Below are 19,347 nucleotides of genomic sequence, written 5' to 3'. Positions count from 1 at the left end.
TTGCCAGGAGCATCCTTCCCTTGTCTCCGGCTCTAGGTCTGCACAGAGGAATAATCAGTGGCAACAAACATCCCCCTTTTTGTAAGACATCTGGCATGCACTGGGCAGGGAAAATACGGCAAGCTGGAATTTCCTTCACTGGGAGAAGCGCACGATGTTATTTGGGCCAAATCTAAAGTTTGTCACTTATGATTTTTGCATATGAATGGGAATTCAGGCTTTGGTCCCCGGCGGGACCGTCATTATATGCATTACAGACAGCTGGGCTTTAGAAAAAGGGGGAAAGCAGAAAGAAAATAGATGTTTATTCTGTACTTAGGCAAATTCACAGGAGGGGAATCATCTCCCATTCTCGCCGTGGCAAACACTTCGCTCTCTATAGGATCTGAATGCATTCACTCATCAAGGTGTATTGAGTAGCTGCTTATTAGTGCAAGTTCAGCTCCCTTTCTGTATCGCTCGGATACGCACACAAATGTAAGTCCTCAGCGTGGCAGGCCTGGAGAGATTATTTTGCTTTCCCTTGTTTGGGGGAAGCACAAGATCATGTTTCTAGAGCTTTAACTTTGATTTGATAAAGGGTCTCATATATATATATAAAAAATGTATTTTATATTATTTTTAATATATTTTTTCTTATATATGTATTTAAATTCTCTCATATATTTTTACAACCTCCCTCTGTGCCATCACTTGTCAAAACTGGGGAGGTTGCTGTGCCCTAAGGTAAGCCTTCCTGGGGAATATAAAAGGGCTTTGCCAAGGGTCAGCTTCAAATGAGGCTAAAATCAAATCAAATCACGGGGCTAGGGGAACCAAAAAACCCCTGTTTTCCATTTGACTCCTGATTTATCAGCTCCTACAAACTCACAGCTTCATCAGTGGGATGTTTCCGCAGCATAAAAAATAACCTGGAGCACAGCTACTGTCCTTTTGCTCTTTCTTTCAGAAAATAAGATACCTCCTCCCTTTGAATAGACGAATAATATCGGTGAAAAAAGAGATTACACTGGGATAACTGTCTGCTGCCATCTCTTTAGATGCCCGTACAACGTCGTTGCTGATGGAGGCATTTCAGCTCGCTGCTCGGCTTCCTGGCATTTTTTTCTCCAAGAAAATGGGCCTTTTGCCTTTCTTGCCTGTTTTTGGTTTTTTTGTTTGTTTTTTTGTTTTGGCTCGAGGGGAACCCGGTTTCAAAGGGAGCTGTGCCACGTTGCACAGCCTCCCGCTGCAGCAGCATGGCTGCAAGGAAAGGGCCACAACCTGGTTCTTCCCTTACCAAAACTCAGCTGTACTCAGGCTTTTCAAATTTACAGGGATGGAGGGGTTACCAGGTCGATTAGCTGGGTTTTTCTAGTCTTATTTTTACACCCAAATCTGCTTCAAGCCATCAGGCTCTATCCCTTTTTTCCCCCTTTTCAGTGGTTTTGGGGTGTGCACATCCCCAGCCAGCAGCTTGCGAAACCCTGGGGCCCTTAAATCCCCGCCATTGCAAACCCCAGCGGCAACACCTACAGCAGCACCCGCAGTAAGCTGATTTTTTTGAAGGGGAAGGTCTGGCTTTAAACGACTAGGATGCAGTGCCGAGAGGACTCACAGCATCCCTGGGTGGTACCCGGGGGGTCTCAGCCACTCATTACAGGGATGCTACTGCTGCTGGAGAAGCCGGGCTGCTTATCGGCTGCTTATTGGCTACAATAAGCTCACCGATAAGCTCACCGGTGCATGGCTGATAAATGAGCAGGAGGCAGGGCGCTTTTCTGCACCCATACCCGCTGTGGCTAAAGTCCGGATCTGAACACGCTCTCTTGCCATAATTTATTTCTCCATTACATTTCTGACGTGGGCCCTGGCTTTGCAGCTATTGCCGTCAGCCTTTTGCCCCTCTGATTATGCTAACAGCAGCACCTGAATGCTAATTGCCTTCCCTGACGAAGAAATCACCCGATTGCAGGGCGTTAGGGAGGGATGGATAGTGCTTTGCCCCTGGCTGGAGCCTCCCTGGGATGCAAAGCACAGGGCCCAAGGTTTGGTGACTCTCCGGCTGCTGCATAAAATGGGAGGGCAGCACAATGACCCACAGCTCGTAGTTAGGGCTGGGAGAGGAATGAAGTTGTCGCAGGGCTGATTTCTGTGCCCTGAAGCATTCATGTTGATTTGGGATATTGCACCCCTGGCACTGCCCTCCCGAGCGGCATCCCAACCTTGCCTCTGCCAGAACCAGCAGCCTTTTCCCACACAGAAGATTTACAATTATTTTATTTTATTTTATTTTATTTTTTTCTGTTGGAATAGGAGAAGCTGCTGCTACAAAAAGACCTGTGATTTTGGGTCTGCAGCCCTGTTCTCCAAACTCTGGGTTTCAAAGGGGTGAAGGCACCTGTCATGCTTCCCTCTCCCCTTGCTGGGTCAAGGGAAGGACCCACATGGGCATGTTTAGGGCCTAAAATCACCCAAAATCAGGTTTTAGCAGGTGCCGAGCGAGCCAGTCCCTGTGCAGGGCTCGGTGCACACCCAGCTGCTCATGAACCCTGGCTGCGAAAGCCTGCTTTTCCACCACGAAACACTAAAAACCCCCAAAAGGGCCATTGCTTCCAAGCCAAAGAAACATATTCCTTCCCCACCCGGGCACCGGGGATCGACCTTTAGGTCTGCGAGCGACTTCCAAGCCCAAAAGCTGTGGCCAAGCCAGGATGAAAACCGTGCCCGTGGCTCCCCTCTGCCTAATTTCTCCTAATTTCTTGCCAAATGCACATTCCCGGCCACTTTATGCCCACTCAATCCCCTCTTCCCCGCTTCAGCGGCCGGCAGCTGCCCAGTGGGATGGATCTCGGTCCCTTCTGTGGCCGTCCCAGCATCACCTCCCTCCCGGCCACCTCCCCAGTCTCATGGATTGAGGCCAAATCCTGCCCAGTGCCAAATCTTGACGCCCCCCATTTATCCTCCCCACCTGGCCCAAAAACGCCCTTTTTCAGCCCGTTCCAGTCTCACTCCCGGGCTATTTGTTGCCATTCATCATTTATCAGTTGTGCCCTAATCCTTGTCTTAATGAAGAGTTTATCCCCCGGTGCTTCTGCATGTGCATGTATACGTATCCGTCCATCCATATCCCTCCATCCATAGCCATCCATACACATCCATCCATACACACGTCTCTGTTCCCCTCCTCCTACAATATCCGGGTCCAGCCATCGATTTTATCCCATTTGAAAGATATTAGCAAGCCCAGTGTCCTGAGCTCCTGCATGCCTCATGGAAAGGGACCGCAGGACACCGTTTTCCCACCGGATGGGAGAGGTTGTTCCCTATCTTCTTTTTTAAATGAACATATCATTTCCCTATCTTCTTTTTTTTTTATTTTTCAATGAAATATGACTGTATTTCTTGAGGAGTAAATGATTAAACTTCGGAGCCCGGAGTTTTGTGTTTAAATGTCAAGCTTGAAACACAGCGCCTCAGAAGAGAAATCGATAGGATTTCAATTTTCTTGTAATAAATATGGCCTTTATTGGGAGCAAACCAAGAAAACGGCTGGCAGCCTATCTCACAGTTTTGCTGCTTTTTTTCAGCTCGGAAGATTTTTCCTTTTGGTTTTGTAGTTAAAAAAATAAGCTTTGAGAGAAATAAGTCATCTTCACCAGCACAAACGCGTCCGTCAGCCGCTTATGGGGGAGCTCAAAGAGTTTTGCGGTCAAAAAAATCCCAGTTAGAGCTGCTAATACGTTATCAAAGCAGCACGTCAGTGTAAGAAAGCATCTTCTTTCTTTTATTTTATTTGCTGAATATTACTAATAGCTGATGCTACAAATAGCTAAGCTGACCCCAGCTGTAGGCGAGGAAATGATGGGGTAAGAAAATCACCTATGTGGGTGCCTTTTTCTCCTGCACAGCTGGCTCATAGGCCTTTCTGGGAGGAAAATAATGAGCCATACATTAACAGGTTATCGAAGGTCACTGTAATGCAGGGGTCTGCAGCCACCAAAATCCAGTGGGTCCCAAAGGACTTGCCCAAAATGCTCCAAATGGAAGTCCTGTTAGGGAGGCAATGGGTATCTTCAGTGAGCATCACTCCCCGCCCCCTCCAATTTCTCCAAGGCTTTTTCCCGGAGACCCTATGGTGTGCAATACCTGGGGTGCAAAATGAGCAAAGCCTTTTGCTGGCCGTGCTGCTCCAGCTCCTCTTAGCCTACCCAATCTTAGCCTGGGATTTCTTCCTCGATACACATCTTCATGTACATGAGGTTTGAGCTCTGGCAGCGGATGCGTTATTAAAAATGCATACTTAGATGCACACATGCACCTGCTGAGGGGACTGCCACAGGGAATGCCACCTTTGCAGCACTCCCCCCTGCATCCCTGCATTGAGTTTTCCAGCGTAGCCCTTTTTTTCCTGTCTTACCCCTTTTTGAGCTCTTTCGGTGATGCCTCGACGCCAGTTCACTTTCTGCACCGACCTGGGCACTGGTGCAATAGTTTGTCCTGGCATCTCCCCAAGTCCTACATTGCACCCAAGACATTGCAGATGAGGCAGTCTCTCCCCTCCCACACATCCATTTTACCAAGCAGGTACAACGTGTGCCCTTCTCCAGTCCTCAGGGTCCAGCTCCCTCCTCACGTCGGCAAAGATGAATCGCCCCCGGATCAGGCTGTGCTGTTTCAGCTGCTTCTTAATGCACTCGAGGGTGACTTTCATCAGGCCCTGTTGACTTGAATAAATCTATCTCATTCTTTCATCTCTTCTTGTGCTCACCAGTCCCTTTTTTGTGGAAGTATCCGGTCACAGTTTATGCATTGCATGCTATTTATGCAGTTCAGCCCATGAAAAATACATGAAGAGTCCCTCGCTCTTTCTCCCCATGGCTTCATAAATCTTGCATTGCTTTCTGCATGGCAGCTCGGCTTCATGGGGTGATGGGGAGCAGCCTCCCCGCTGCTCCTGCCCTGGGGCCGCAGCATCCTCCGGGGATGCCAGCACTACAGGCTCGAACCCTGCCAGGCTGGCAGAGGAGGAGGGGGTTCAGGGCTCCCCCAGCCCCGTTTTTAGGTTATTGGATAGGAAGAATAAGGCAGAGGTGCTGTTTTGCTGCCCTGCAATGTCGCCAGCACTGGGATCATCTTGCTTTGCAGTTTGTTTAGGGTTTACTGAAAACAAGAGTGATGCAGAGAATATTACCCTGTTCACGGCTTGTTAAGCATCCTCAAGAGTTGTCATTCACGACTGGAGATGCAGCTGCACATTTATTGCAGGGGCCAGCTGGAGGTTGTGCAGAAGAACCACCCAAAAAATAAGTCAGGCACATGCTTAAGGACCCTATACCCTTTGCCGGTATAGCACCTTACCTTTCTGAGCAGGTAAATTTATTAGTCGGCGGCCACAGAGTGCAAGCGTCTCTTCTCACACTGAGCCCGCGGCGGAAAATAATAAGCAAACCCTGATTCGAGATTTGTGTAAGGGCTGGTCCCAAACCAAGGCAGGCACAAAGGCTCCAGGAAATTGCCTAATTCCTTAGTTCTCACTTCAAACGGAGCATTATGGAAGGAGTTTGCAGCCAGCTCTCATCTTTACTGGCAGCAGTAGCAAGTTTTGTCCATTTGCATCCTAATCCCCTTCTGCCTCCCGCTCATGCTGGCTGAGGAACAGGGACAGGAGGCAGCAGCTCTCATGGACGTGTCTTCATGAGGGCACCATCCCTATTCCTATGGCAGCTGAAGTCAGGGAGACCTTGTTAAACACCCTTATTCCTCAAGATTTTCACTTGCCTTCTTTCATTTTTTTGCGTTGAAGCTGCTCGAGGTGGCAAGCCTTCCCATTTTCCCCATGAGCCCAGCCTCGGCTGTCCGATGCCTCCCCAACACCTGCAAAGCTATTTCGCTTTCAGCTTCTCTAAAGAAGTTTCCCCATTTTTGTGTTTTCCCCTTAGCAGGCTCTCTGCCTCCACGAAGCTATCAAGGATGCTGCCTACATGGGGCGAGCTACTGTCGATTTTTCCCCTGTCCTCAGAGCCCCTCTGATCCCTCCTAGCGTCTGTCGCCATCATGGTCCAGCAGCAGACCCCGACCTGAATAAGAAAACACTGCATGGGGACTGGCACGTCAATCCAGAGAGATTTTATCTGAGTTGCTGACAACCTCAGTTTGCTAACCCAATTGACCTTGTGCTCCCTTTAATATATCAAGCAGCGTTCCTCCGCCGTCCCAGCCCACCATGCTTTTCCTGGCCAGGGTACGAGTGTACCACCCATCATCTGCCGCAGCTTCCTGTGACATCGGGAGAACCAGCATCCTCATCTGTAGCTCTCCCCTTTGTCCTCCAGCAGCAGTCATCTTGCAGGAGCCAGAAGATGCTGGCTGCCCACCACTGCCTCTGTTAGACCTTTCCCAGGCCGATCTTTTCCCCCTCGCCCCTCGGCCTTTCCCACGTGTGGCTTTTCTCACCTCTCTTTAAGGCTGGCCCGCACCCCTTTGCAGCATGAGGCTGCCCCCAAATCCATGGGGCAGGGGAGGAATGGGGTTGGGGATGTGGTGGCAGGTGCTCCGGCTGGCCATGGGTCTGCTGGGCTCTCCCACCCAAAAAAATCAGAGAAAAAGAGAATCAGTTCTTGGGGAGGGGGGGGGGATCACAAAAATTTGGTATTTCTGAGGGATGGGGGAATGGAATGGCCAGAGCTTAAAAAGCAGATTTTTCCCCCCAAAATAAAAACAGAGGAAAGAGGGAACAGCCTGTAACAAGATAGGACGCCTTCATATGGGGTCTACATGTCTTCCTCGTCCCAGAGGCCCCTCTCTCCCCCAGGGACCGCAAGATTAACACCAAGTCTGTTTAGGAGAGAAAAAAAATAAAGAGAATTTATTTCCTTTCCAAGGGGGAAAATCCTGATGCTTTGTGGAAAGCCAAGGGGGCACGCGTGCGTGTGATCCACAACTGGATGTCACTGTTAGTCAAAGGTTTTTATTTTTATGAAAAAATAGAAAATTTCATATCTTACACTACAAAAAAACCCATGTACACAAACAAAATGCACAGAGAGCATCCAAGGAGGTGGGGGGGAAGGGGAGGAATAAATACAGCAATGCTACAGTCTCCTATGAGATAAAACGCCGATGTGAGGAGCTGAGACGGATGCTGCGGCTCTGGCAGCGCTGGATGCACCACCTCCCGCCCTACCTGCCCTAAGGAATTACAATAAAGGATTGGAAACTAAGCGTTACTCTTAAGACTGCTACTGATGTATCTTACATACGCCTTAACGACTAATTTCAAGACCACAGCAGTCCAAGGAGTCACAATTTCTTGACCACTGGGACTTTCTACTTTATATTCAACACTGAATAGACAAAACAAATTTTTACCTTCATTTTTTGTTCTTCTCGCCATTAACATATAGAAGGAATAAACAAAATTTTGAACTGATTTTTTTCTTTTTTCTTTTAAATCAGTCTTCCTTTTTTATGCTCAGGTAATTTTTCCAAATGGTAGCTACACAGTGAAAGGGGGTCAGTTTACACAAGCCATGCTGGGGACACTTCCTTCTCCCAAAAGGAAAAACTATATCGAAAAGAGCCTTTTCACCTCCCAGATCCTTTGAAATATCTGCCTCGCAATGAGCAGCAAAATATATATACTGGGGAAAAAAGTATTTGTTGGACCAACTGCAGCAGTAGTGACCTGGAAAAGCAAAGCGCTTGGACTTAACCGTAGGCAGGAAATCCACCTACGGCCCTTACAAAGAGCATAACCAGTAAAATATTACTGTCATCTCGTTCTGCTGCACCCCAATATATACGATCATGCCCAAAATACAGAGTACTTGCAGTTCTTGGATGGGAACTGAAAACCTCCGTTGTCTCTGGAATTTGCTTGTGGACATAGAAGCTGTAACTTTTGGACCCTACTCGTTAAAACACCATTTTATTTTATTTTTAGCTCCAAGACAAAGCCTATTATACAGAGATCTGTAGCAAGAACAGCTCTTGAAATAAATAGAAAAGGTTATTTATTTATTTATTGGAGGAATCAAGAAGAGGTGCCCTATTTACAAACGCAGTCTGGCTCAAGAACAGTTTGTTTTCCACTAGTTCATCATTTTGAAGGTTACTCCAGCATCTGGTATGCATCCCAGCCACACCGCATACGCCTTTAAAACCCCACAAATGGTGAAAAGGGGATTTCGCTGTTAAAAGACCATGAAAAAGGACCAAACCCAACTCATTCCGCAGAGCCAACAGGTAAGGAATGAGCGGAGGTGAAAGGCAGAAAGTGCTGCATATTTGCTAATAGCATCTCTCTTGGTGCAGCCGATGGATGCGGGTGGCAACCGAACGATTCCTCCCGACGAAACGAGTTGTTTCTGTCTTCCTACGGGTTATTTTCCCAAGTGCTGCAGGTGGGGAGGCACAAATAATCCCAAGACTGTTCTGCTGACAGCTCTAATAATCTTATTTATTATATGACAAATCTCTTTTCTGTGCTGAAATTGTTATGACTTGACTCCCCCCTCCTCTCTTGAGGTCCGGTGGCTGCCAAAATGAAACAACAGGATGAGAAATCACACCATCAAGATTTGTCAGACCTCGCCGCGGCTCCTCTCCCTCCTATTTCCCCCAATTCCTGAGGAGCTCGGCAGCAGCTCACAGAGGAGGAAGCCATTTCAGAACAGGCAAATATTGCCTGAGGAAGCCCTGCTGAAAGCAAGCAAAGCCCCGCTGCTAAGAAAAAAACCACCCAATCCTCTCCTCCTAGACTTTTCCTTTTTCTTTAGAAACCATTCTTTGTATCAAATCTCATCCAAAGGCTTGGGGGAAATGGAAGAAAGACCTTTGAAACAGCTGAAGGTGGCACTCGACACCTGCTTCTGCAAGACATGAAGGACACAGGCCTCCTTTCGGAACTGGATGGGCTTCTCAGCCTCGACTCTGCAGCGCCGGGGACGAAGGGAGCTGCGGCAAGTCAGTATGTTGATGTTATCGCCAAAGAAGGATGCTACAAGATGCTACCCAACCTCTAAGGAAGCGATATATACAGAAACAGCAAACACTTGCCATCTGCTGAGCCATTTTTAAATCCTTACCTTTACCAAAGCCTTCACAAAAAAAAGCCCTACCTATGAATACCAAATTTGCTGCGCTGATTAATCCTATCTACAACAAAAGGGAGGAGGACAGCCCCAAACTGTTTCTTGGTGGGATTCCCAGGGGATCGGGTTGCCCTCAAGTCCCTCTGAAAACAGCAGCCGTGAGCTTTGATGGACACATTGAACGCCAGCTACAACCAAGCGCTGACCCGAGCCACGCCAGACCCAGGTGGATGGGACCTTCTCGCCCACGGGATGCCACTGCTGTGACCACGCTGGGCTGCTCTGCTCTTCCCTCCTCTCTGCACTCTGCCCCAAAATGATGAGGTCCATACCCAAACCGAAAATGCCCAGAGAGACAACCTGGGACAGCACAGTTCCCAAAATAATCCCACCACCACCGCCGCTTTGGGGGAAATACTGCAAAATCTCCATGCTAGATGACCACGGGCTCACCTCCACACCGCACCCCAGGACTTAATCCCCATAATGAGAAGAGGAACAGCAAGATCCCTTCCTTCCAGCTAAAACCACCTCATGGTTTCTCTGCCGGGCTCCAGGGACAGGGGTGAGGGCTGCACTGGGTGATGGCTACCAGGCTGCAATGCCAGTGTGGAGGCAACCCTATGCTATCTTTGGGCAGGACTCATACACACGAAAACCGATGTCACGTTGTCGCTGGAGGCCACTGAGAACCAGATGTTTTACTTTTCTTCTTCTGGATGTCCCCGCAGTGGAAAGGAAAAGGGGGCTACGTCTTTTATTTAAGCAGACTCCTTCTACCTCATATATGTAATCAAAACTCCTGAAGGCTTTATATGTTGCTCAAACCAAACAGCAGCAAAAATACAAAGCATAGTGGTAACACAAAAGGGAGACAAAACAAAGCGAAAGAGGGGGAAAAGAGAACAAACCAAGGAAAGAGCCCCAATCTTGTACCTGATGCGTAGCAAACTGTACAGTATATATACATCTTCGTCATGTATTATCCTCCCAGAAAAGCAAACAAAAAGAATGTGGTAACACAGAGGGAGGAAAACAAAATATACACCCTGTATTGTATTTGCCATGGAGCAAGCAACATATTTATACACTAGTCTCTATAACTTAATGCTGTGTAACAGCATTTTTTTTTCTTTTCTTTAAATTTACAAAACAAAATATTGAGAAATAATCTAATCATATTGCTCTTCAATACACTTCTGTAGACAAGTAAGACTCGAAGTTAAACTTCAGTAAACCGCAGCTTTTGGGAGCCCACGAACGGCTACAAAACTTCTCCACTCAAGTCAGTCCTTGGAAGTATTACCGTGTGCTGCTGTAATTCAGTATATAAAGGTGCTATATATATATATATTTCCCATGTACAGACAACGTGTGGTGGGAAGGCTTGTTGTCGTTGTCGCTGAAGCTTACGAGACGGTTAACCTCACGTACAGCAGATTTGCTTCCATGTTCCATGCATCTTACATTTACTTCATGAAAATGAGGACACAAATAGGAAGAAAAGGAAAACTTTAGTCAAACACTGCTTTAGAAATGCTGTGGCAGAGGCCATCGTCCTTCAGTTATAGAAACTGCTGAATTTCCCTTTTTATCTTTTCTTTTTTTTTTAGTCAAAATAAATCTCAGGGCTAGTGTACAAAGTGCAGGGCCGACCCACTTGAGGAGGCGACTTTAAAACCAAGTTACAATGGCACCATCCCGTTCACCAACTGGACCTTCATCTCTTGAAGGCTGTTCATTATCTTCTTCTGGTGACCAACAAGTGTCACTCCCAGCCGCCTCAAATCCCTGTGGGAGAAAGCAGATGTTGGTTCCAGGGACCGCTCAGGCACACGCCGCCGCGCACACCACACGCCGCACGCGCCGCTGCTGCTGCCAGTGCCTACCTCTTACCACTGGTGGCTCCTGAAGACAAGTTTAGTTGGCAAGTTTAATTTTCCCCCTTTTTTTTTTAGATTTTTTTAATGGCTGACAGCATCTCGGAGAGGTGACGTGATTTGACTGAGATCACCTTGCTGGCCAAGGAGAAAAGCCAGACAGTGAAGCGTCAGCATCACCTTTGGCCAAGGACTCTGCGAGGCATGAAAAGTCCTATTTCCAAGAGAAAAGCCATGTAAGAAAGCCTGCGTTGCAGTTTCCTCTTCTCCTGGGAGAGGCTGGTATTTGATCTCAGATATGAGCAGTGAGGAGTGATGTCAATCCATGCTTCCTTCCTCTTCAGACTAGGTAAAGCCAAAGATACACAAACCGCAATCCTAGAGACAGCTCCTACAGAGAGCTGAATGGCAAAAGCCTTGAGCATGGCCACCACCCCCATGACCCCCTAAAGTTAACGGGAATTGGCAACGCAGCTCCCCTCTGGGCCTTTGCAAATCTTCCTGTAAACCCATGTTTGATGGGGTTTTTTGGGTGAATTCTACAAGCCAAAGGCATTTGTGTCAAGTCTGTGTGCTGGTTTCGGCTGGGGTAGAGTTAATTTTCTTCATAGTAGCTAGTATGGGGCTGTGTTTTGGATTTGTGCTGAAAACAGTGTTGATAACACAGGGATGTTTTCGTTACTGCTGAGCAGTGCTTACACACAGTCAAGGCCTTTTCTGCCTCTCACCCCACCCCACCAGTGAGCAAGCTGGGGGCGCACAAGAAGTCGGGAGGGGACACGGCTGGGACAGCTGACCCCAACTGACCAAAGGGATATTCCACACCATATGACATCATGCTCAGCATATAAAGCTGGGGGAAGAAGAAGGAAGGGGGGGACATTTGGAGTGATGGCGTTTGTCTTCCCAAGTAACCGTTACGCGTGATGGAGCCCTGCTTTCCTGGAGATGGCTGAACACCTGCCTGCCCATGGGAAGCAGTGAATGAATTCCTCGTTTTGCTTTGCTTGCATGCGCAGCTTTTGCTTTGCCTATTAAACGGTCTTTATCTCAACCCATGAGTTTTCTCACTTTTCCCCTGCCGATTCTCTCCCCCATCCCACCAGGGGGGAGTGAGCAAGCGGCTGTGTGGTGCTTAGTTGCTGGCTGGGGTTAAGCCATGACAGTCTATCTACTGGGCTGCCATTACAGGAAAGCTGTAAAATAAGATAGTTTATGTGAAATGCAGGATTAGGAGGAAAGATTGTTTTCTCAGAAGCTCAGCTCTCTAAAATTTAGGTGTGTAGATGAAGGTAATCACCAAGGTTCATGCTGATGGCATGAAAGAGGCACCTCCACAGGACAATTTATCTCATCCAAAGACAGGAGTGGGACAAGTCATCCCCTGGAGATACTACAGCAGGACCTTGGGTGATCAGTTTCAATAACACATCTAAAGCCAGGTAAGGCCATGGGTTATGGCAGAGTATAATTGTAGGGATTTCTTTCTAGGGGGAAAAGTGTTAACAAAGAAATTGTAGGAATAAAAGCTCGGAAGAAACATCAAGACAGGTGCATCCGTGTTTCCAACACAAGACAGAGAGACTGTTAGAGAAGCAGTTTGACTTAGAGGAGACATGGTGTTTTGTCTGAAGACTTCCACTACAGAAATATCAGCACCTCACTTTCTACCTCCAGGCTGGACTGAATAAAGGATGTTTTCAAAGTAGGACTCTACAGTCTTGCCAATGCACACGTGAATCCCAGAGCTGCTGACACCCTGTGTGCAGTCTTTTAGGAGAAAGCTCTCCACCGAAAGCCAGCGGGATGTGGCCTCCTCAAACACATAGGTGCTTTCTGGAAACAACACTGGTGGAGCTGGTGCATGCAAGAGCTGGGGATGGCCAGCGACACCCGGGAGACCAGCCATCACCTGAGACATACTGAAAACCTGGCCTACAGCTCACAGCATGGCTGCATGCTGAATTGCAGGTGAACACATGCAATGACCACCAAAACACTTTCACGTAACGTTGTGTGAGCTACCCATGGAGGTGCACCTCTCTCAGCAGCTTCGTGTTCTGGACAGAGATTCCTGTGCGAATACAACCAACCACCCATGTCCAAAAATTACATAGATGAACATTGCTTTGAATAAAAAGCAATCCTGAGTGAAGGTTGATACGTTAACACATAAGCTGGTTGAAGACAAAAGCTAGATCTGTTGTTCTCTAAGGATTGTCACGCTTTCAGCCTTTTGATTTGGAAAATACCAGATTTTCTGCTCCAGGCTAAACACTTCATTTCATTATCGTACCCTTTTTTGGTGACGCATCTCACCAATGCATAGGGGAAATCACAACGTAAGGGGCACGGAGCAAGGGAGGTCAATGAGACACATCAGCAGCGCTCCTTACCTGGCAGAGAAAAGGCTGCAGCATCTGCAAAAGGTGTCTACCTTCTCAGGGGGACAATGCTTTCATTTCTGCCTCCACTGAATTGTGAAACTAGTTCAGCAAGCCATCTTAATAATGAAGGAAAATGTAGTAATGCTATTGTTACATGCAATTTATTTTATGTACACAGCACAGTTGGAAGTTCACACCAAAGATCAACCCCCCCCCACAAAACCAAGCCAGCATAGGACCTGATTTTAAAAAGAGCCAACATCCATCTTCCCCCTGCTCAGTGCTGCTCTGCTGGCACTTTTTGAAAATTCAGCTTTTTTTTTTTTTCCAGGTATCTAAAGTGCAAGCTGAGCTCATCTGAAAATCCAGCACCACGTATTTCACAGATATATCATTTCTGGTACTCTTGCATGTTATGCAGAAAAAAATAGCCTGAAACTATGAGAAAGGCATGTATATCTTGGCATTTCACATGCAGCTCCATCAGTCTAATAGAAAGAAAAAAATCTACTCACTACACAGCTTTTTTTTCTTCCCCCTTTATAGTATCGCCTTAACTCAATATCCTTGAGGAGTGCCTCATTGATTTACAAGAGAGAAAGAAGAAAAAGGAGTTTCTGATTTCAATCCATTAGCTGCTCACCAGGGGATCCAGCCTATTTTTTTTGAATATCAAATCCTCTAGAATGTGGAGCCACCACCCAGAAGCACCGGGACTCCTCAGAGAGGGGAAAAAACCTACCGTGGGGTCTTTCACCTCCACAAAGACGGACCAGAAGACAACAGCTCCTGAGCCAGATGCTCACCTGGTATAAAATCAGCAGCTTTATTCAAAAGCCACCTCACACGTTGCAAAGCCAGCAACAAAACTTTCCAAAAACAGCCTAGAGAACGCAAGAGCTTTAATTCCCATTTTTCAAGCGTGACTTACAGCACGTTGCATGCTGCTGTGCATCCAGCACTGAAGGACTTAAAGTGGCGTAAGGCAGACGCCAATTTTAAACAAAATCTGGTCTGCAAACCAGCTGGTTTTGGGACAAAAAAACCCAACTTCTGTGCCAAAGGGCTGCAAAACATCTGTTCTCAAGCTCCAGTCCAGAGCTGCCTGGCTGACGTTACCACAGCAAACTTGCAATTTCACTGGGCTCAGCTCTGCAGAGGAGATGTGTGTGGGTATCTACTGGGGCTTTGCAATAGAAATGTGCAATTCTCTGCAAGAAAAGGCGCAGCTAAGTCCTGGAGGCAAACAACACATGCGATCAGGATCCAGACTGCACCTTGCTGTGCAAATGACCCAACCCCTGGTGCCGGGTTTTGTGTGCGCCGCTGTGGCAGCAGCATGGGTGCTCCCCAAGGCCATGGAGATACGTGCACCTATGTGCTGTGGGGTCTCCCTACTTCAAAATACTTGACCCCCCCCAGCAACGAGACAACTTTTATTCTTGTTTCAGGGAGAAGTCTCCCCTTTTCACTTCTCTTTCATTCATATAGGGCTGAAAATGGAAACAGGCAGGAATACAAATCACCTGCTAACACAGTACTAAGAGGCCAACCTAAGTTGACCAAAAAGCTAAGGAAATAAAAGGGAAAATTGGTGTCAGCTCATCCCAAACGAACTGTATACCGCTGCACGCATGCTGCTTTCTTACCATTGCCTTGCACAGAAACCCAGCTGCAACGTGCCAGGAACAACACAGTATCCCCTTCCCTGCAATAGCCTCCATTTGCAAGGGTTGAATTCATGGTCTCCAGGTTGTAAGAAATATATTTAAAACATTTTATTTACAAACAGAACTACTTATACACCATGGACCAGTTTGTCAAACACAGAGTAGACTAGGACTGGATTACCACATAAAATACAATCCCCCTCACCAGACGGTTAGTCATGCAAGCAAAAGGGCCAGGTTCCTGAAAGATCTCCGTGGCCAGCAGCCGTCAACCTACCACAGATATTTTGTATTTTGTCTCCCATCCAGGCCAGATTTCACAACTCTTCTTCACGTGGTGTAACTCTACAATTGCCCGTGCAGACTGGGACTACTCACAGAGTTAATTAGTTGTCAGTTTGAATGAGGGGAAAGAAGAAGAACCTCAAAGACCTTCAGAAGACGCTAAAGAGAGAGGAATCCACTTGCTAGGGCCTTTTGCATGAAATGAGGACTTAAAAAAAAATTTCTTTAGGAGTTCATCTGCTCTTATTCATTATTCTCGTCCTACTTGATTACAAGATGAGAATTGGTTTGTTCAGAAGCAGACACAGTATCACAATCTCAGGACTGAGATTTAAGGTTAAGAATAAGCATCTAGAGCAGGTGAACTCTTAAATGCTCTTCATCAAGTATAACTTTTAATAAATAATTTCTTTTATTTTAGAAGAAAAAAATATACAATGCAAAGCAACACAGCACATATTATTACAAATATTCAGAGCTCTTCATCTAGTAACAAACAACAGGGTGTCCTGAGATTCAGTGAGTACAGATCTTTCAAAAGGTGGAAGTATGTAGTCCACATGGTTAGTAATTGGTCCAGTCAAGGGTCAGACTGAAACTCATGTCATGGATCTATCTATTCTTGAGTATTGTCCTGGTAAAGTTATTCTTGCAGTGGACTGAAAGAGCTCCAGACACACTCAAAGTCACTAGGTGGTCCACAAGTTTAAAGAGCAGGTCTGGTCCACTGGAAAGGTTGCCTTCAAGTCTGATATCCAGTTGGAAAGAGGGGGTGGAGGGTGAGGCTCCACTTTTCACAAGGTGATTCGTCCCTTTGCAAGAATTAGAGCTAAATGTAGAAATCACTCTTTGTTTGAACACATACATTTTTCAGGTCTTTGCTTAAGCAGGCAGAGCTCAGGACTTGGGGCGATATTCACCAGTTTTAGCTTTTTTATCTTTTGCTTTCAGAAATTTGTCACTAATACTACTCTTTTCTGGAATAAATGCATCAAGCCATCAGTTTGAAAGAAGCAGGGCAGTAATCGGGATTTTGCTTTGCGTGCCAGGCGGGAGGGAGTTTAAAAAAAATATGCTGAACATGTACCATCTCAACCGGGTCCTGTAAAGAGGCCACAAGCTGGGTGCCCGCAGTCACCAGTCCCATTAGCGTTATGGCCAACCCCTCCTACAGCGCTAGCAATTTTTTTTCAGTAGATTTTAGGAATTCTTTACATGCATCATATTTTTTTTTTCTGCCTTTTCTGGCAGTGATTATCCAGCTCTCCTTTCTCCATCTAATTTCCACATCTGTCTCCTATGCAGTTTGAATTTGGGGAAGCTCATTTTGGATGGTATTTGAAGGCAACCTCTTAAATGGTAAAGAATGTTTTACCGATGTCATTTGGGGAAAGCAAGGTACTTTCAGATGTTCAGATCATCTTTTCACCTGATCCCCCCAAGTCCCAGCTCTGGAATATACTGAACAGTTGCCTCTATTAAAAATGACAAGGAACATTTAACTTGAATTCTCCTTTGCAGAGTACAAAATGTTTTGTTGTTCCCTTTTACAGGGAGAAAAAAAAAAGAAAAACTCCAGAAAATCAAAACCCCCAATATATTAACCTTTAAAGAACTTTGCTTGTTCCGGTGTTTATTTTCTGGAGAACCCATGAGAGTCTTAGCTGAGCCCACCCAGGAGCCACTTCTCTCCCTTACTTTGTTGATTTTAAGGGCAATCTGCCAGTTTACATCAGCCTGAGCACGTGGTTCAGGTCTTCAACATGGGATACCTTTCCTCTTAAGCCACTATGATTTTTTTTTTAACAGCTGAGAACCTGGTCTTTTGTCTTTTTTCACTTTAACAGAGAGGGATGAGAGTAGTCTTGACTTGGATGGCTGGTTGGCTTTTTAATGAACCTTACACAGTTTTCCCAAAAATAAACCCGAATGGGGTCAAGCCTTCTTGCTAAGTCACCACTGCAACGCAAAGGTGTGCGGGCTGAGCTGTTAAAAGAACCAAGCCTGACTCATGCAGGCATCTCTGTCCAAGGCAGCTGGGGGGGAATTTATTTGCTGGCATGGATAACTAACTAGTCGGAGTTAGTTTCAACCTTTTTTCAGTTTCAACTGAAATGAAAAATGGATTCATGAAATGTCACCTTTCAGCTTAAAAAAAAAAAACCCAAACCCAGAAGCTCCCCAGGATCCCAGGCATCAGCTCCTCTGCACTGCTCTGCTGCTGTAAAAGCCCGGAAGAAAGCTGAAGCTGAGCAGTTCAGGCATGTTGTCTCCACTGGGGCCAGTAAAGGACCAGAGTAGGATGACATTTGTGCTATAGAGAACATACTGGGACCTGGTGGAGGGGGCCTTAGAGGCAGTTTGCAGCTGGTGAGGGTCAGAGCATCTCTGGCAGCTATAATCTTATTTAAAGACTTTTAAACCAACTTGCCTTTCTGGCTAGAACTGTACAGAAAATGGATTTCTGGGTTCATTGCCAATTGGAAAAAACATTTTGAAGTACTTTTTGGGTAGCCTGAAAAGGTTTTGGGGGACACTTCTGAAATTTATGGAATACCAAAGAGTAAATATAGGGAAGTATTTAAATTTTTAAGTCAAGTTAAGGAGATAATGTCACAATCTGAAATGTTGCACTCAGGAAAATGGGAGGTTAGGAATAGTTTCGTCAGTGGGATGGGATGCTAAGACTGTGTCAGCACAGATGGATGCTAAGACTGTTAAAGCTACATGAGTAAGTGAACTTCTAATTTACTGTCAAAAATGACCATTAATTTGGGCTTGAACTCAACATTTTCTCTGACCCAAACAAAAGCATTTCACTTCTAAGCATTTGTTTTAGAGCTCTTGAAATTGCATAAAATTTTAAAGTGGAACAAGCTGGAAGCTTTTGTGAAACCTGATTTTCTTCTTTGATATGACTACTTCAGCCAAACAGCAACAAGTCTGTGAAATATTTTAGCCAATCTGCATTTTCTACCAGAACTTGCTCTGATTATAAGATGGAGGTGGCACAGTAGAGTGGAATGCTTTAGTGTTTTCCTTTTCTCTTAAATTACTGCCTCATCCTATGCCTCCTCTTCCCACTCACCCTCTGGGCTAAGTCTTTCTGCCATGTGGACTCTGACCACCCTGGGGATGGACCTCTTCGTCGGTCAACGTTTGCAGATCACCAGTGTAAATGGAGCCCCGAAGCCTGGTGTTTCTGAGCACTGCTATATCAGATGAGCAGGTAAGGAACCATGGGGTCCTCAAAAGCCAAAGTAACATGGCATGTAATTGCAGGACTAGGCTGGGAAATGGCATGTAAGTCTCAGGCACCCAAAAAAGGATCTAGGTAGAAATCCATGCACCCTGACGCCCTAGACAGTCGCTAGAGAGTATTTAATCCCGAGCTTAGGGTTTTCACGTCAATGCCTGAAGATAGACTATATGAGTCTAGGTATAAGGGACAAATATTGGTGATGTGAGTGGAGCAAATAAAATCTGAGTGAGAGCAGATACGCTCCTGCACTCTCTCCATGCATGTATTGCAAAACTGAACTCCATGGAGATGTTACCAACCTATACCACGTGCAAAGGACCTCCTACCCTGTACAGTGAGCTCCACAGCAAGCCCTGTGGCAGACAGGAGAAATGCTGCGGTTTTGTAGGGTGTGGGGATTTTTCTTGTTTTATTTCTAATCCTCAGCACCGATTCTGTACATGCACTAGCAATCTGCATGTTGTTGGAAGAGCCACGACCTTCTCCAAAGCAGCACGGAGCACAATCCTTCCCATTCTGCCTTAACGCCTGCAGTAAACTAAGCTCAAATTAACCCAGCTAGAAAGGCAGGCTTTGGGGTGAGTTTCAGTAAGCGGCAGGAGAAAAGTACATACATAATTACACAAGCAAGGCAGGCAATTAAAGGTGGAACATAACAAATCAGCAGCCCCGAGGCATTTACCAAGTCATTTGAGTGCTGTCACCCCAGCTGCAGTCACACCCACGTGCAAAAACCAAGGGCACATTCAAAAGGAAGAGTCTCGGCCAGGGAGCCTGTCACCTAGAGCT

The 19,347-nt window shown here is 46.3% G+C and overlaps 1 protein-coding gene across 1 annotated transcript in view; it reads right to left on the bottom strand.

Annotated features, from left to right (window-relative positions):
• Positions 1-9,774: 9,774 nt before the first annotated feature.
• The window catches only part of EPHA5 (EPH receptor A5), a 180,906-nt gene continuing 171,333 nt past the window's right edge, over positions 9,775-19,347 (bottom strand). The window contains exon 17 of the mRNA XM_009334131.1: positions 9,775-10,865. Within this exon, the coding sequence (XP_009332406.1) occupies positions 10,760-10,865 (106 nt within the window). The 3' untranslated portion in view covers positions 9,775-10,759. The remainder of the gene's footprint in view (positions 10,866-19,347) is intronic.

Source organism: Pygoscelis adeliae, unplaced genomic scaffold, assembly GCF_000699105.1.
Source record: "Pygoscelis adeliae isolate BGI_AS28 unplaced genomic scaffold, ASM69910v1 Scaffold521, whole genome shotgun sequence".
Classification (NCBI taxonomy): domain Eukaryota; kingdom Metazoa; phylum Chordata; class Aves; order Sphenisciformes; family Spheniscidae; genus Pygoscelis; species Pygoscelis adeliae.
Note: the sequence above shows the minus strand (reverse complement) of the source record. Positions and strands in the feature narration are given on the sequence as shown.